The 15,750-nt window shown below is 39.0% G+C and overlaps 2 protein-coding genes across 4 annotated transcripts in view; both read right to left on the bottom strand.

The window, feature by feature from the left end:
- The window catches only part of LOC121298551 (B-cell receptor CD22-like), a 98,808-nt gene that overhangs the window by 82,151 nt on the left and 907 nt on the right, over positions 1 to 15,750 (bottom strand). Inside the window, exons 2-4 of the mRNA XM_041225677.1 lie at positions 13,108 to 13,491; positions 12,451 to 12,708; positions 11,818 to 12,087 (exon numbers count right to left, since the gene is read on the bottom strand). Of these exons, the coding sequence (XP_041081611.1) occupies positions 11,818 to 12,087; positions 12,451 to 12,708; positions 13,108 to 13,491 (912 nt within the window). The remainder of the gene's footprint in view (positions 1 to 11,817; positions 12,088 to 12,450; positions 12,709 to 13,107; positions 13,492 to 15,750) is intronic.
- On the bottom strand, positions 1,656 to 5,509 carry LOC121298868 (myb-related transcription factor, partner of profilin-like). 3 transcript variants are annotated; one of them, XM_041226128.1, is made up of 4 exons: positions 5,200 to 5,509; positions 3,929 to 4,235; positions 3,037 to 3,423; positions 1,656 to 2,651 (listed from the first exon to the last, which is right to left on the bottom strand). In XM_041226128.1, exons 2-4 carry the CDS (start codon positions 4,188 to 4,190, stop codon positions 1,696 to 1,698), a joined length of 1,605 nt encoding a protein of 534 aa, XP_041082062.1. In that variant the 5' UTR covers positions 4,191 to 4,235; positions 5,200 to 5,509; the 3' UTR covers positions 1,656 to 1,695. The 3 variants fall into 3 exon arrangements, with proteins under 3 accessions (XP_041082062.1, XP_041082065.1, XP_041082063.1); XM_041226131.1 differs by having other exon boundaries at positions 5,311 to 5,509; XM_041226129.1 differs by lacking the exon at positions 5,200 to 5,509 and adding an exon at positions 5,068 to 5,157.

Genomic DNA, 15,750 nt, shown 5'->3' with positions numbered 1-15,750 from the left:
TTTTACTCTTTATTTTAATGTACTTAACGTCCAAGGAAGCAGGATTCATCAACTTCTGGTAAAGGTCTGTTTGTGATTCGCTTTGACCCGAAAAAGCAAACAAGAGACAGAGAGGCTGACGTAATTCAATCACCACCGCCGACAGATGAAGAGCCCCCTCCCCCCGTTCTCCAGAAAACACAGTCTACCTGGGATAACCGGGGGCCCTTCATTGTATTCACTGCGGTCACATACAGATCACGTCAAAGCGTAAAGCGAACCACTTCAAGTGGACGTGGAAATATAAGATGACAGCTACCCACTAATCGTGTTATTTCACACATGAAGCTTAACACTTGATCTGGACCACAAAGTCATATGGTAAATTGATAAAGAAGAAATACTTTATTTTGCTGATTTTACCGCTGCGTCGTGCTTTGTAAAAACGCAAATACGACTACGATTACTACTACTAATAAAACAATAATCTTTAGCCCCTAGATAATATAAGGGGGGCATGTCTTAATGGCGTTAATGCTGATAATATACATTAAGTTATATTATAAAGTCGCCCTCTTCTATTATAATATGAGAGTTTACAATATCTGCAGAGGTAAACAGCTAGACTTCAGTGTATGCAGAGAGTTGGGCAGGATCAATATTCAATGCTACAGCATACCACTTCCCCCCTGAGAAATCTTTTGTTATATTCCTTTGAAGGGCAGATAAAATAGCTTGGAATATCTGAGCATTGCAGTTGATAACCTGGGAATAGACAGTTGAAAGCATGGCACAGTATTAGTGATTACACTACAGTACATTGTGAAAGCATGGCACAATGCTAGTGACTGCACTACAGTACATTGTGAAAGCCTGGCACAGTGTTAGTGATTGCACTACAGTACACTGTGAAAGCATGGTACAGTGCTAGTGACTGCACTACAGTACATTGTGAAAGCATGGCACAGTGCTAGTGACTGCACTACAGTACATTGTGAAAGCATGGCAGTGCTAGTGATTGCACTACAGTACACTGTGAAAGCATGGCACAGTGTTAGTGACTGCACTACAGTACATTGTGAAAGCCTGGCACAGTGTTAGTGATTGCACTACAGCACATTGTGAAAGCATGGCACAGTGCTAGTGATTGCACTACAGTACACTGAAAGCATGGCACAGTGTTAGTGATTGCACTACAGTACACTGTGAAAGCATGGCACAGTGTTAGTGATTGCACTACAGTACACTGAAAGCATGGCACAGTGTTAGTGATTGCACTTCTTACAGTACATTGTGTTTATGCATTTTAATTATTCTGTGTTGGCACAAAATGAATGTTTGTATTGGGATAGTTCAGAATTGGGATGTTGGAAGTGGAAGTAATTATTATTTAGACTAATAGTGCACTAATATTGTCTGTTTTGCTGAATTCAGCTAGTTCATTATTTTACTTGAATTAAAGGAATACCTGATCTCACAGCGACACTTTGTAGAAGAAAGGAAAAACAGCTTTACTATTGTAGTGCAGGACTCTGAAAGTGATAAAAATACTATACTGTATGTACTGTACCTGAATATTTAATTGGATCTAATTAAACTTCTGTAACTAAAATACTGGGTTCCCAAATCAGTTTTTTTTTTGTGAAATGTAGCCCAGATTAGACCATGCTGAAATAACATAAAACCATCTATTCAGTACTGGTATATGATCTTTAATCAGTATTTCACAGGATAAGAGCAAGGGCTGTGTGTAGGATACAACCCTGCAATGCAATCCTCTACAACTTCAGAAGGTAGGGAAACCATGTCTGTGAGTTTGGGAAGAAAGGACAGAGCTTTCCCCCTGGTGTGTGGAGAATCACCCTGGAGAACACTGGGAGATACGTGGCTGGCTTCTTGTGCTGGGGAATCCACCCTTGCTGGCAGAATAAGCTTTTCCGGAGGAGTGAAGGTCGAGTTAGAGTTCTGTATGAGATGTTCAAAGTATCTGTTCATCGTGGTTCCTATGCTCCCAATAGTCTGGACAAGAGCCTGCCGCATCTCTAGTTCTTCATTCTGCCTGCTGGCAATGGCGCCCAGGAAGGCGCTCTGTTTCTGCTCCACTCTCTCCAGCACTTTGCAGATTGCACGCAGTTCCTGCAGTCGAGCCTCCTGGATGGCCTCCATCGTATAATTCCGCTCCATAAGATAGCCTCTGTCCACCGCAGATCCAGGGTCATTCTGGTGGGGTTGAGGGCTTGACCTCTTTGCTCCCAGAACCTCATGCTCTCCATACCCCTCCTGGCCTTCACCTGAACTTTTTTGTTGGCTAACTGTTGCTTGCGAAGATTGAGGTCTTGCTGCAGAAGACGGGTTGCGTGAAATCGCTGGTTGCGTCGGTATGTTTCTGGATGGAGCACTTCTGGTTGCCTGTGGTTGGTCTTTTAAGTTCCAAGCTGGTGTTTTGTGTTCCTCTACTTGTGGTAGGTGTTGGCTGGGTGGATATGGCTCCTGCATTAGCTCCTCATTGCACAGACTCGGAACCAGGGTGTTGGGGAAATGCGGGTTGTGAGGTGCATCGTTTACACTGGTGGCACCTTGGTGTGGTACATCCATGGAGTAGCTGGTGTAAAAGTTAGCTGGACTGCCCAGTGAAGGGGGTGGTGGTGGTGGTTGTAATCCCAAAGGGGTATCTGTGGAACAAGGACAGAAGAGAAAGGGATTGGCTCACATTAGGAGGTCATTTATTCTGCAGCCACAACATATTGCTGCCAAAAATATAAGAAACACAGAATAGGTTGTGTAAGTCATAATGACAGTCATTCACAGGGTGTGGCAAAGCTGTGCTTCTTCAGCAATTATGTTACTGTGAATAGCTTGTTCGATACAAAGTCTCATCACAATTGGATGCATAGCCAAATGTGGCACAGAAACGCATGTTAAAATATGTTATAGCACACATATGCACGCCTCCACAAAATAAAGCTGCCTGCCAAAAGTTTAACAGTGCAAAGCAATAGAATTGTAGTCTGCTCTAGTAACGTTTGTATTTTAAATTCTGTGACAGCTGTTCCTCACCACACCACTCAGTGAGGGTGTCCACAGCACTGGAGACTCCCATCAGCAGCTCTTCCTCCAGGGATGCGAGTTCATCAGAGGTTGTGTCTGGAGACCTGCTGCCGTTGGGCACAGCGGATCCCTGACTCACTCCTCCTGTAACCAGACGCCCAGCTCTCGACCGCAGTTTATTTCTTATAAATTCGAAACGCCGCCGGACATCATCTGGCTTGCGTCTGTGTTCGGCCACATTGTTAACATGGCTGGCAATCTCCTGCCACAGCTTCTTCTTTCCTCCTCTCCCCAGCCTGCAGCTTTCCCTGCCATACAGCTGATTGTGCCGGAGAGCAACCGCCTCCTTCAACACGATGTCCTCTTCCTCTGAAAACCTGTGCCGTCGTTTCGGATCTGTGGGCAATAAACCGGAAGAGCGATATTGATAACAAAGCCTTGAAAACAAAAAGACATAACGATCATTGATTTGATAATTAATATTCAAGTATACTGGTCATTAGTGAACAAAGGCAGGAATCCGTCAACACTGTATTCGATAGCTGCCCATTACAAGCATGCTGCAGCTCTCACAGAGCTCCTTGTGGGCCACTCAGGCACTTCAGAATAAAAATGTAAGAAACACAAACAGAATACAACTGCTTTGCATCAAGTAAACTTTATAAGCAATTAAAAAGGTAAAAATGTCCTTACATAAAACATATCTATACCTATATCTATCTATACATATCTGTGTATAGATATGTTTTATGTAAGGACAATGTGTGTCTGTGTGTGTGTACACACACACACACACATATACACATTAATTGACTGTGCTGCATTTAAAAAAACAAAACAAAAAACTTTCTAAATGCACAAATACCACTTTGTAACATAGCTGCATTTCAGCTTAACTTGCCCTTTATATTGATCTTGGGAGTCACTGATCTTGCCCTCTGATCACTGGCAGCTGTTAAGTTTCCTCTTCTCACATGCACTTCAGGGAGGAGGCGGTTCCTCTGAGCGATTCTCAGTTCAGGCACCTCTTTCTCAATTGTAGTGTTCACATCTCCACTCAACACTTCCTGCTCAATGCATGCTGGTTCCAGATCAGAATCCTCGTTTTTAATGCACACAGATTCCCAGTCAGCGGCTTCCTGTTTAATGTAGACTGAATCCATTGCAGGACCTCCCTTGTTACCCAACAAAGGGACATTCACTGAACCCTGAAAAGGAAAACACACACAAAAAAAAAAAAAAAAAAAAAAAAAAAAATCTTCTCAGCCTTCCATTCAGACAGCGGGTTTTAAATATCTGTTTATGGTTTATTCATGTATAATCCCACCCCAAATTGACACACAGTAATTGCATACAATTCTACATGTATATATTGCAGTTTAAAATGCAATTTAATATCCTAAATAGATACTTTACATCGCTGACATTTTCATAACGATTTAATGTCCTATTATGTGTCGGTTCCCTATCATTCTGGGATCTATGGAATCTACCTGTGCAATGCATTTTGCACTCAGAGTTGGCCTGTCATTAAAAACACACATCAAAGAATGCCCCGATATGGAAATAAACAAACATCTCACAACGAAATATGTGCAGAATCCATGGCTGTCTCCTCTATGTGTGTGTGTTTATGCAAATATCAACTTAATATACTTTTATTCAGGGAAGTTAATGCAGTTTGTTTGCTTACATACCAAAAAGAGTAAGTGGAATCGTAAATTTAGATACGACACGCCCGTTCTCTGGACATTTACAGAAGTTACTGGGAAGTTGTGTAAAGTCCAGTTGAGCGGCCTACAGGTACGTTTCCAACCCCCACCCTGTCGCACAAGTATATGTAGTATCTAGGTATATACAGTAATGCATTGCCTGCCCCTAGGAACATGTCACCTTTACAACATTAAACTACAAGTAGAGATATACAGCAGGGATTGCAGAAAACCGTCATAGTCGCCTGCTGCTACAACATTAGTGGTTCGTTTGAAATGATGTCAACTCCAGTGCAGAAAATCTGTAAATCACAGTAACATAGCCTACCTATAAAACAAGAGCAAGCGAACAACTCTGATGTTACCCTCTAATGCACAAGTCGCATATGAGTGAACCGCAACACACACCGCCCGGGACCTCGTGTACACACACCAGTACAGTAGGTCTATCCCTGCTTACCAGGCACTCAGTAATTACACATTCTCATAGTGAACAACATGCAGCTCCATCAAGAGATAAATACAGAGTCCAGTTGTGAAGCGGATTAACTGCCTGTCGCTGGTTGCTGACCTCCCGGTTTGGTGTAAGAAGCGCTCCGAGGACACAGTCAGTAGGGTTTAACGCTGGTTTTACAATTTGAGTCTCATTTCTGTATTATAAAACGTAGAAATCACCAAAACGCCGTTAAAACAAATATATTTATAAACCCAGATGCAATGTTTCCTTCCTCATTGTCTCGCAACATAAACACAGGACCTGCCTGAATACTCGCTAGAGCGACAAGGCTAACAGCCAATCGAGATTTCCAGATACAAAACATCTTGGTTTTTGAAGGCTTTGATTGGTGAACGTGGGTTTGTCCTCTGAGCCACAGCTGGAAAGGCGGGGTTCTTTATTGGCTGAAAGTTTTATCCTCAAAGCCTGATTGGATGAGCGCCCCGTCAGTCGGTGCAGATTAAGGTTGGTCAAAGTAAAGATATCGGTGACGCAGTGAAAGCTTGGTTTGGACGAATTATTTCTGAAAGCTACACAATACTAATATAATTGGATATTGTAATCCAGAATAGGTACCCTTTGCAACTGTGCTTTCCTGAGGAATGCATTTATAAATCTACATATATGTCTACATTAATGTATTAATACAGCCTACCCAAACGTATTTGAGATACATGTAAAGCCATTTAAAGGAGGCTAAATCTCACGATGAAACCATGCCATGACTTGACCTTGGTCTTCCTTGCTCATGACGTGATTGTCATACACAGCGATGGTAACCACTTTGATGCAGGACACAGCTTTGCTCCTGCCACGGGTTTTGTTCTGCACTGTAACCAGATATTTCAAATAGCGTGTGTGTGTGCGTGTGTATATGTATTTTAAAGTAAGCATGTTAAATGTTATGTTATTCCATTTTATTATTAACAATATAATATTTTTTAGCTGTTCCGGGTGGTACCTTTGGAGTGAATTATCCTCCGTTAGTGATGTGTGCTTGGAGAGGATCCTCTGTGGTCATACCCTGTACATATTATTATCCTGAACTGTTTCAGGGCACAGTTTTAACTGTAGTAACTGTGAAGTGGTTCAGGACTTCTATTCCTGATGCTGGTGATCCAGGCACATATGTGTATCACAGCACTGGAATCAATGTGAGTCCTGAATATGAACACCAGACAGAGTATCTAGGGAACAAAGTCAAGAACCTAACGCTAAAGATAAGTGCTCTGCAAAGCAATGACAGGGACAGATATTATTTACAACAACTCACACTACTGGTAAATATACTGGTACCACTGGATCATCCCTTTCAATAACTGGTGAGTTATTAACATGTTTTAAGAAACTTTGCCCAACCCCATACTGAGAATGTATTATTATTATTATTATTATTATTATTATTATTAGTAGTAGTAGTAGTAGTATTTGAAATGATTTTTAGCAGGTCACTAGGGTTGAAAGGCATGATTAAGATGATGTGCCACTGTGAACAGGCTGGCTGTAGTGGTGACGTCAGACCAGGAAATACAAGGACACAAAGTGGTGAGTGAATTGCGCCGGTTTATTGCAAAATAAAAAGGTTTAACAAGACAAAAACACTATAAAAAAACAAACAAAAAAAAATGGCACAGAGCCAAAAACAGCCAAAAAAAAAAAAAACCGAAGACAGTGGCAATTGTTACTTTCTCTCTCTCTGATAAAAAACTGTTCCTGCATTTTTCAGTATTATATTTTTCTAATTAATTGACTGCCACATTGATTCATGGATTTAAGAAACAAATATTTAGGCTTTGCTTTTACACAAGTATCTGACATTGTATGTTTTGTCAATGGATATATTACAGAGGGTCATGACATTTTAAAAGCATGTACACATATTGCTCATAAAGACTTAGATTGGGGCTGGTCACACTCTTGTAAAGCAAAAAAAAAATAATGCCCCTCTGTCCATTGTTCTACATTTCTTCACCTGTCCCAATACTTGATGGAGAGTACATGGCAAAAGATCTTGAATGACTGCAACATGTTCCTCTGCATTGTAGCAGAATTGTGAACTTGTGTTTCTGAAGAGAAAAGGAGAAGTAATGAAGCAAGTAGAAAATGAAGATAACAGCGACGAAGAGGAAAATTAGCTCAGAAGAAACACACAATAAAAGATAACAATATAAGGAACTGCATGAAGAGCATTCATAAGAAAAGCAAGAAACTAAAGTGAATTGCACACTTCGAAACTCCAAGTTCTCTTTCCTATTTACTAACATTGATAACCCCATAACCATGAGCTCCTAATGTAGCACACACTGACCCTGTAACACACAGCATAACACAACCATGAGCTCCTAATGTACCACACACTGACCCTGTAACACACAGCATAACACAACCATGAGCTCCTAATGTACCACACACTGACCCTGTAACACACAGCATAACACAACCATGAGCTCCTAATGTACCACACACTCACTCTGTAACACACAGCATAACACAACCATGAGCTCCTAATGTAGCACACACTGACCCTGTAACACACAGCATAGCACAACCATGAGCTCCTAATGTAGCACACACTGACCCTGTAACACACAGTATAGCACAACCATGAGCTCCTAATGTAGCACACACTGACCCTGTAACACACAGTATAGCACAACCATGAGCTCCTAATGTAGCACACACTGACCCTGTAACACCAGCATAACACAACCATGAGCTCTTAATGTAGCACACACTGACCCTGTAACACACAGCATAAAACAACCATGAGCTCCTAATGTAGCACACACTGACCCTGTAACACACAGAATAACACAACCATGAGCTCCTAATGTAGCACACACTGACCCTGTAACACAAAGTATAGCACAACCATGAGCTCCTAATGTAGCACACACTGACCCTGTAACACACAGCATAACACAACCATGAGCTCCTAATGTACCACACACTGACCCTGTAACACACAGTATAACACAACCATGAGCTCCTAATGTACCACACACTGACCCTGTAACACACAGTATAGCACAACCATAAGCTTATGGCACCCAATTGTACCAGTACTTGCATCAGCTTGTACTTGTACTGAACTGCTCCATACCTCACGGTATTCTACTACTGCTCTTAATTATAACTACTTCCTGGATCTTATACTTGATTTTACTCTTATAGGGATCCATTTTCATGTTTTTGTAATTGCTCTGACTTGAAGCAAATATTTTTACTATAAGCTAACTGCTCCGAGTCTTATTCGCTCCTAAATGTAATTCACTGTATTCTTTATTTCTGCTATTATTTGATTTATCTGCTACTGACTTTACTGTACTTCATAACTGCTCCTATCTGTAATATGATATTCTGTAATGTGATATTCTGTAATGTGATATTTTGTAATGTGATACTTTGTACTGTGATATTTTTTAACAATTGTAAGTTGCCCTGGATTATAATAATAATAATAATAATAATAATAATAATAATAATAATAATAATAATAATAATAATATAACATATTTACATAGCTATCCAAATCATTTCCATGTATGTTGCTTAGGATTCAGTTAAAAAAAGAAATGTACCCTGAAATGAGAAGTGCACAGAAAGGAGCGACAGGTAGCTGTGACACGGCCAGTGTCAAGTGTTGTCAATGTGGTGCATTTCCTAACAGCTAAAGATACAAAAAGAAAGAGGAGATTGATATTTCATACCGTTCAGCTGACCGGCTTGGCGACTGTGCTGTAGATAACAGAGTCTTGTAAAGGATCATTCTTTTCATTTATTCCTGAGCTGAGGGAGCATGAATGTTACATATTGATTTTAAACAGTAATAATAATAATTATAATAATCATAATAATCTTGGCAGATTGAAAAAGCACATTATTTTAAAGCCTTCACTTATCCTCTGTGCAGAGTGGGGGAGGGGCGGGCTGTGTGCTCTGGGCTAGTTTGGGGAGTTAGAGCATGCAATCGTTTTGCTGCTCTGCTCTTATAGTGCTAGTTGAAAACCTTCATAAAAAGTTGTCCTTTAACTTTTGATTTTTTTCTTTTTTGTCTTGCCGTTTAATTTGGAGAGAGACACAAAATAAATAAATATATCCATAAATATGACCAAAAAATAAGCCTGCACTGTGTACCACTGCACTGGTGGGTTGTCTGTCTTTTTGTTTTGTGTTTAAAAAAAAAATACTGCAGCGGCTACTAATATATTCATTTATATTTTCTTATGGTGGTTAACCTAATAAAGCAAAACACAAAATAGTTTAAAAAATATTAAGAAACTATCACAACGTTTTTAATCATTAGATAGTTTTGTTGCAGATTTTAGCCTTTAGGTATCCCTTTACTGCATGGATTACTGTCTGTATAGGACAATAAATAAGATTGTATGTACACTATATTAATATATATATTATAATATTTATATATATGATATAATATATATATATATATATATATATATATATATATCACACTATGGTGACAGTTATATGGGGGCCATTCGTGTGCCATTCTAGTGACAGGTCATGTCATTTGCCTTCCGTTCATTCCCTTTTCTACAGGGCAATTGTGTGATCTGCAATGCAATTAAAGGTGGTTTCAATTAGAAAAATACATGTATCTATATTTACTTCGCTTGGTCTTTGTCCTGGAACTGGATGCATCCATAGTGTATCTCCTCCATCTCCTCTAAATGGTCTTGTGTTCCTCTGGTAGAATGTGATACATTTACATTTGCATATATTGTATTTATATCCTTCAAAAACACAAAGAAAGAGCAAAAGATGATTCGCAATGTGCAGTAAAACTCAAATCTTAAAAATAGAATACAATGAACACAGCAAAGGTATTGAAGAAACTTACTCACACCAGTAAACACCAAGAATGTGCAATTTACATAAAGAGAACAAAAGAGCTGTTTAGTCAGACTAAATGGTTTGTCTCATTTGCATAATACAGGATTTCATCATTCCAGTTCCTTTTTCTTGCGGTTTTTGAAAATCTTTAAAATAACATAACTGGAAATGCATTATCGACCTTACAGGGTGCTACTAATAAAGGTTATTTAGAGGTGAATTCCTGAAAACAGATTCTACTAGACATGGAAGTCCATTATAATAATTATTACTGTTGCTAAGATCCTGCATTAATTATAAAGGTCCTTGATGATTATTAATAAGTAATTGAGGTTACCATGATCTCCTTATTGTCTCCTTCATTTTCCACATTCCGTTTTTCTAGTGGTTGGTCTTTTTTGTTCCTTATGATGTAAAAAAAAATCAGTCACTGAATCAGTCAGTTAGGATGACATTTTTATTAGAGGATGTCAGCATGTGTCCTGGCACCTTGGCTTGCTTCTATTTGTCATTCCATCTCGCTGGAGCTGGCTCTAATGTGCTGGCAAATCAGTTGAAATATAATGAAAGAACGAACATGCAAAGAGGAAAATGCTCTTGCGAAGATGATTGAATGATCATATTTGCTGCCGTATTTAGTTTTCTACCAGAAACTTTACATTCTTTGAAGTTCTAATTAATTTTAGTTTTTTTTTTAATTGGTACTCACCTCTTGATGCAAATGATAATCACTAGGATAAGCAAGATGATCACAGGTACACTCCCAGCCACTGCATATACTAACGTGTTCATTCCCATGATCGCTGTCCAAGAAAACAGAAAGAAAGAAAGTGTTTGCATTAACAGTACAGCACAGTGCAGAGATATTACTAACTAGAATACATTGGTTGCATTGAATGAGTGCTATAAAAATAAATGAATGTAATTTCATTTGAACTCTCTTACAATATTAAGGGAAAACTTTTTTACTGCACCTTTTCCCCAGAGACGCACATTGCACCTCTAATGTATGTACAGAAGTGCCCAAAAGTATTCTTTAGTGCTAAGTGCTCTAATTAATGTGGAAATGATTACCATATATATGAACAACTTTTGAAAACAAATTCTAGCAAACTACTTTTTATATGTTTTGTCTTGTTTTTATTTGTTTAGAACTATACAAATCTGCAATTGTTTAACTGTTGTTAAACATTCTTCAGTACAGAGCTTTATGATTATATACTTACTCAGTGTGTTTCAGGAGTAGGGTCCCAATATTCTAATGCATCGCTGTTTTCTTGCAGCAGTGTGAGGGCTAAAGGGGTAGAAATGACTTGTGCATGTCTGGCTGATCCAGTGCACAGTGAGTAGTGGGTGTTAAAATCATACAAAGAACTTGAGACACTGAAGAGATAGCAGGGAGCCAGAGGGGTGCGAATGAATCAAACCCAATAGAGGAGTGAGTTACCCAGCTGTTTCTAGTGCTCTGATAGGTCACAATTGCGTGAGTGATGTGTGTAGGGGACAGTGTTCCCCAGGATTTCTAGTGCTCTGATAGGTCACAATTGCGTGAGTGATGTGTGTAGGGGACAGTGTTCCCAGGATTTCTAGTGCTCTGATAGGTCACAATTGGTAAGTGATGTGTGTAGGGGACAGTGTTCCCAGGATTTCTAGTGCTCTGATAGGTCACAATTGCATGAGTGATGTGTGTAGGGGACAGTGTTCAGGCAAACAGACAGCACTTACATTTTACATGTATTTGCATTGGCGGAGATTTTTGTCTTCCAATCTCATTGCTTGATTCACAGTAATACTCTCCACTGTCAGCAAGGCTGATGTTTGCAAAGATGAGATTCTGTTCACTGCCTGAGTTCACGACATTGATTTGATTCCCCTTGAACCAGGTGTAGCTGCTGGCTGGTGGGTTTGCTGTGCTGCTGCAGGTCAGCGTCACTGTGCTCCCCTCCACTATTCCACCAGGAGCCCTGACTGAGATCGAGGTGTTCTTTGGGGAGTCTGAAAGTCAGCACAGAATGATCAGATCTTTATGATTAAATACTTCCTAAATGTGTTTCAGGAGTAGGTTCACAATTGCATGAGTGATGTGTGTAGGGGACAGTGTTCCCCAGGATTTCTAGTGCTCTGATAGGTCACAATTGCATAAGTGATGTGTGCAGGGGACAGTCTTCCCACCCAGACATCCATTTTTTAAACTTCATTTTCTAGTCTTGTTACCACTTTTATTGCTGGATATATGGATTAATGACAGTGCTGTTGGGGTGTATTGTGTGTGATTATAACTTATCTATTGAAAGTATTCAATGCAGTATATAATAGTGTTCATTGAAATGCCTCAGAGCCTTTGTTCACTATACTCACATTTCACAATCAAGTCGAATTCTTCAGATTTAATGCTGCTGTTCTCAGCAGCAGCACAGCAGTACTTCCCAGAACGCTCATAAGAAACAATAAACTGAAGTTTGTTTGATTTCTCATTCTTGATTGGCTGCCCCTCCCTGTACCAGACAAAGCTGCTCTCACTCAGGTTGCAGCGGTCAAAGCCACAGGACAGGGAAACAAAAGATCCTTCTCTCACATTATTATATAGAACAGGAGGGTCCAGGGTAACCTTTAGCTCTTCATGGAATAAAAAGGCATGTTAGTTAATTAACAAACACTCAAATCTAAAATATGAGAAAAAAAAAACCATCTCAGCCCGGTAAGCACACATTCAGACAAGAACATCTTTTGTTCTTGTTTTGAAACATTAGTTTATCCAGTTTTATTCAAATCACTGTAAATCCATTGAGTTACAGGGGAGCTGGGTGACAAATCATCTTAATCATGCCTTTCACCCATAGAGACCTGCTAAAATAATAAATAACAATAATAATAACAATAATAATAATAACAATAATAATAATAATAATAATAATAATAATAATAATAATAATAATAATAATAATAATAAAAAGTATGGTTTTGGGCAAAGTTTATTAAAACATGCTATTGGAGGAAATATCTAAAAACACTCACCGGTTATTGAAAGTGACACACCAGTTCTACCAGTCCATTTACCAGAAGGGTTATTTGTTTCAAATCTAAAATAATATCTGTCTCTGTCACTGCTTTGCAGAGCACTTATCTTTAGCGTGCAGTTCTTGACTTTGTTCCCTAGATACTCTGTCCGGTGTTCATATTCAGGACTCACATTGATTCCACTGCTGTGATACACATATGTGCCTGGATCAGCAACATCACGAATAGAAGTCCTGAACCACTTCACAGTTACTACAGTTAAAACTGTGCCATGAAACAGTTCAGGATAATCATATGTACAAGGTATGACCACAGAGGATCCTCTCAAAGCACACATCTCTTGTGGAGGATAATTCACTCCCCAGTCACCACCCTGAACAGCTGAAAAAGATTACATTGTGAACATCAACATGGAAGAACAAAACATTCAACATGCTTGCTTAAAAAAACCTGTTGTGTATGTGTCTAGTACAGTAGAATAATTCAGATCAATTGGACAATGGAAACATTCCCAGACTGTATTACCTTTCATTGCTGAGAACTACTGCATACAAATTACTATTCATAAATACATTATAGAATCTGAAACCAGGGAATTAAAATCAAACCGTGTAAGGATATACAGCGGCTGCTTGAGAACCTGTTTCATGCTGATATTCACTCACACTGTTTATGTGTGTGTTTCAGATTAGGGGATCTCTGATTGGTAATGCAAGTTTTCAGCATTTTTGTTAATGCAGTAGTGTTTTCTAGGAATCTAATACAATGTCTGGGTTTGACTGTAAAGCACCACAGAACAGGACAATACTGCGTGTGTTGAATGGGTGCTGCTCTTGTGTGTATTCCACAGACACTCTGTCCTGTTTGAATGCAGGACTCACATCCTGCTTTTGAATGGGTTTCTTTTTTTAACTGAAGATGAGAAGTACAATGCCAGGGTAACATATTGTCAATGAACCAAAATCCATGATAATGAGGGCTTTTCTTACTGAGTTTAAACAGAGATTGAAAATGGCATGTTTAACAGCTATAGCGCTAGCAGGAGCTGCCTGCTGCTCAACAGGGTTACAGAGTGCCAGTGTGATCGGGTCTGAACTGTGGAGGCTGATCTGTGGTGGGTGTGCTAAACAAACACCAGTTACATGCAGTATATTTAAAAACACTGTGGCACACCACAGTTTAAAACACTCGCACATCGAGAATGTTCCATTATATCACTTGTTTTAAATATTCACACACAATACTGTGCTTGGACTACTACTACTAATAATAATAATAATAATAACAATAATAATAATAATATGTTCCAAAAAATACTGTATAAAGTAGTAGGCTTACTGGGCACAATGAAAAGACTCGTCACTAATGTGCAGAATATTTCTTTGACAAACATCGTTGCTTCTTCCAGTTTGTGATTTTGATGTGTATTGTTTTTTTATTCTGATAGAGAGAAGCAAAGAAATGTAATTACACATAAACAATACAATGAATGTACATTGCTGTATGTATCTTAAAATATTTAACATTGTATTGGAAATCCCTGAATGAAACATATCTCCTAATAATACCCCCTTAAAGAAATGTAATATGGTGTAAAATACTGTACAGTCTAATATGGGATTATTCATGTATATTTAAAACAGTCAAATATGGTTCTATTTTACTGAAGAGTCACTTTTTTAATTGATTTACTTCAAATACAATCATAACAGAGAGTGCTCTTTTTTTTCTGTATAGTGCTTTTTCATAGCGGACCACCATCAAAAAGCGCTTTACAAAATACAAGACTAGGGTGTGTGAACTATGCATCAGCTGCAGAGTCACTTACAACAACGTCTCACCCCAAAGACAGAGCACAAGGAGGTTAAGTGACTTGCTCAGGGTCACACAGTGAGTGAGCTGGGATTTGAACCGGGGACCTCCTGGTTATAAGCCTGTTTCTTTAACCACTGGACCGCAGAGCCTCTTAGAATTTGACATTTGGTGTCATTAGTTAGTAAATATTTATTAACATATTTACAAAGTAATAAAAAACACCTCATTTGCTAAACCCTGTTTAACCCGATTTCAACGATGTCATAAACTTGGAGTTACTATATACTGTATTAGCTAACAATTCAGAAGTGTTCATATGTAAGTAAGCAAGTTAATAAACAAGTAAAATAATTAAAAAAAAAACCCTAACTGGGTGATAGGTATTAGTCTAAATCCTATTGAATTTTATATTGTATTGTGATAAGCATTGACCTTCCCTGAATAAATCAATACATCAATATTGTCCCATATTGTATGTCATCTGTACTTAAAATCAGTCATTATAGGGTGCACTGAGTGCACAAGGAGATATCCTAGGCAATACAATCCAAGACTAGTCAAGGTTTGTATCCTGGCAATGGAGACAGTTGTGTCCAAGTGCAGCAGAGTCGGCAGACTTTGTGCTGCTTTGTGCAATAATACATCAATCACAATACGAATAACAAGGGGAATATAAAAGAATATGTGACATGTGAAAGTGCCCTGTGTTATTTGACAAGATGGAAACATCACAAGGGACTGTTACTCACCAGTTTGATTGAGATGAAGAGCAATAACCAGGGCCTTAGGATCACTCCTGCTTCGGATAAACTGCCAGTGCTGACA

This window comes from Polyodon spathula, chromosome 24, assembly GCF_017654505.1.
Source record: "Polyodon spathula isolate WHYD16114869_AA chromosome 24, ASM1765450v1, whole genome shotgun sequence".
Taxonomy (NCBI): domain Eukaryota; kingdom Metazoa; phylum Chordata; class Actinopteri; order Acipenseriformes; family Polyodontidae; genus Polyodon; species Polyodon spathula.
This window is presented reverse-complemented; position numbering and strand designations above follow the sequence as displayed.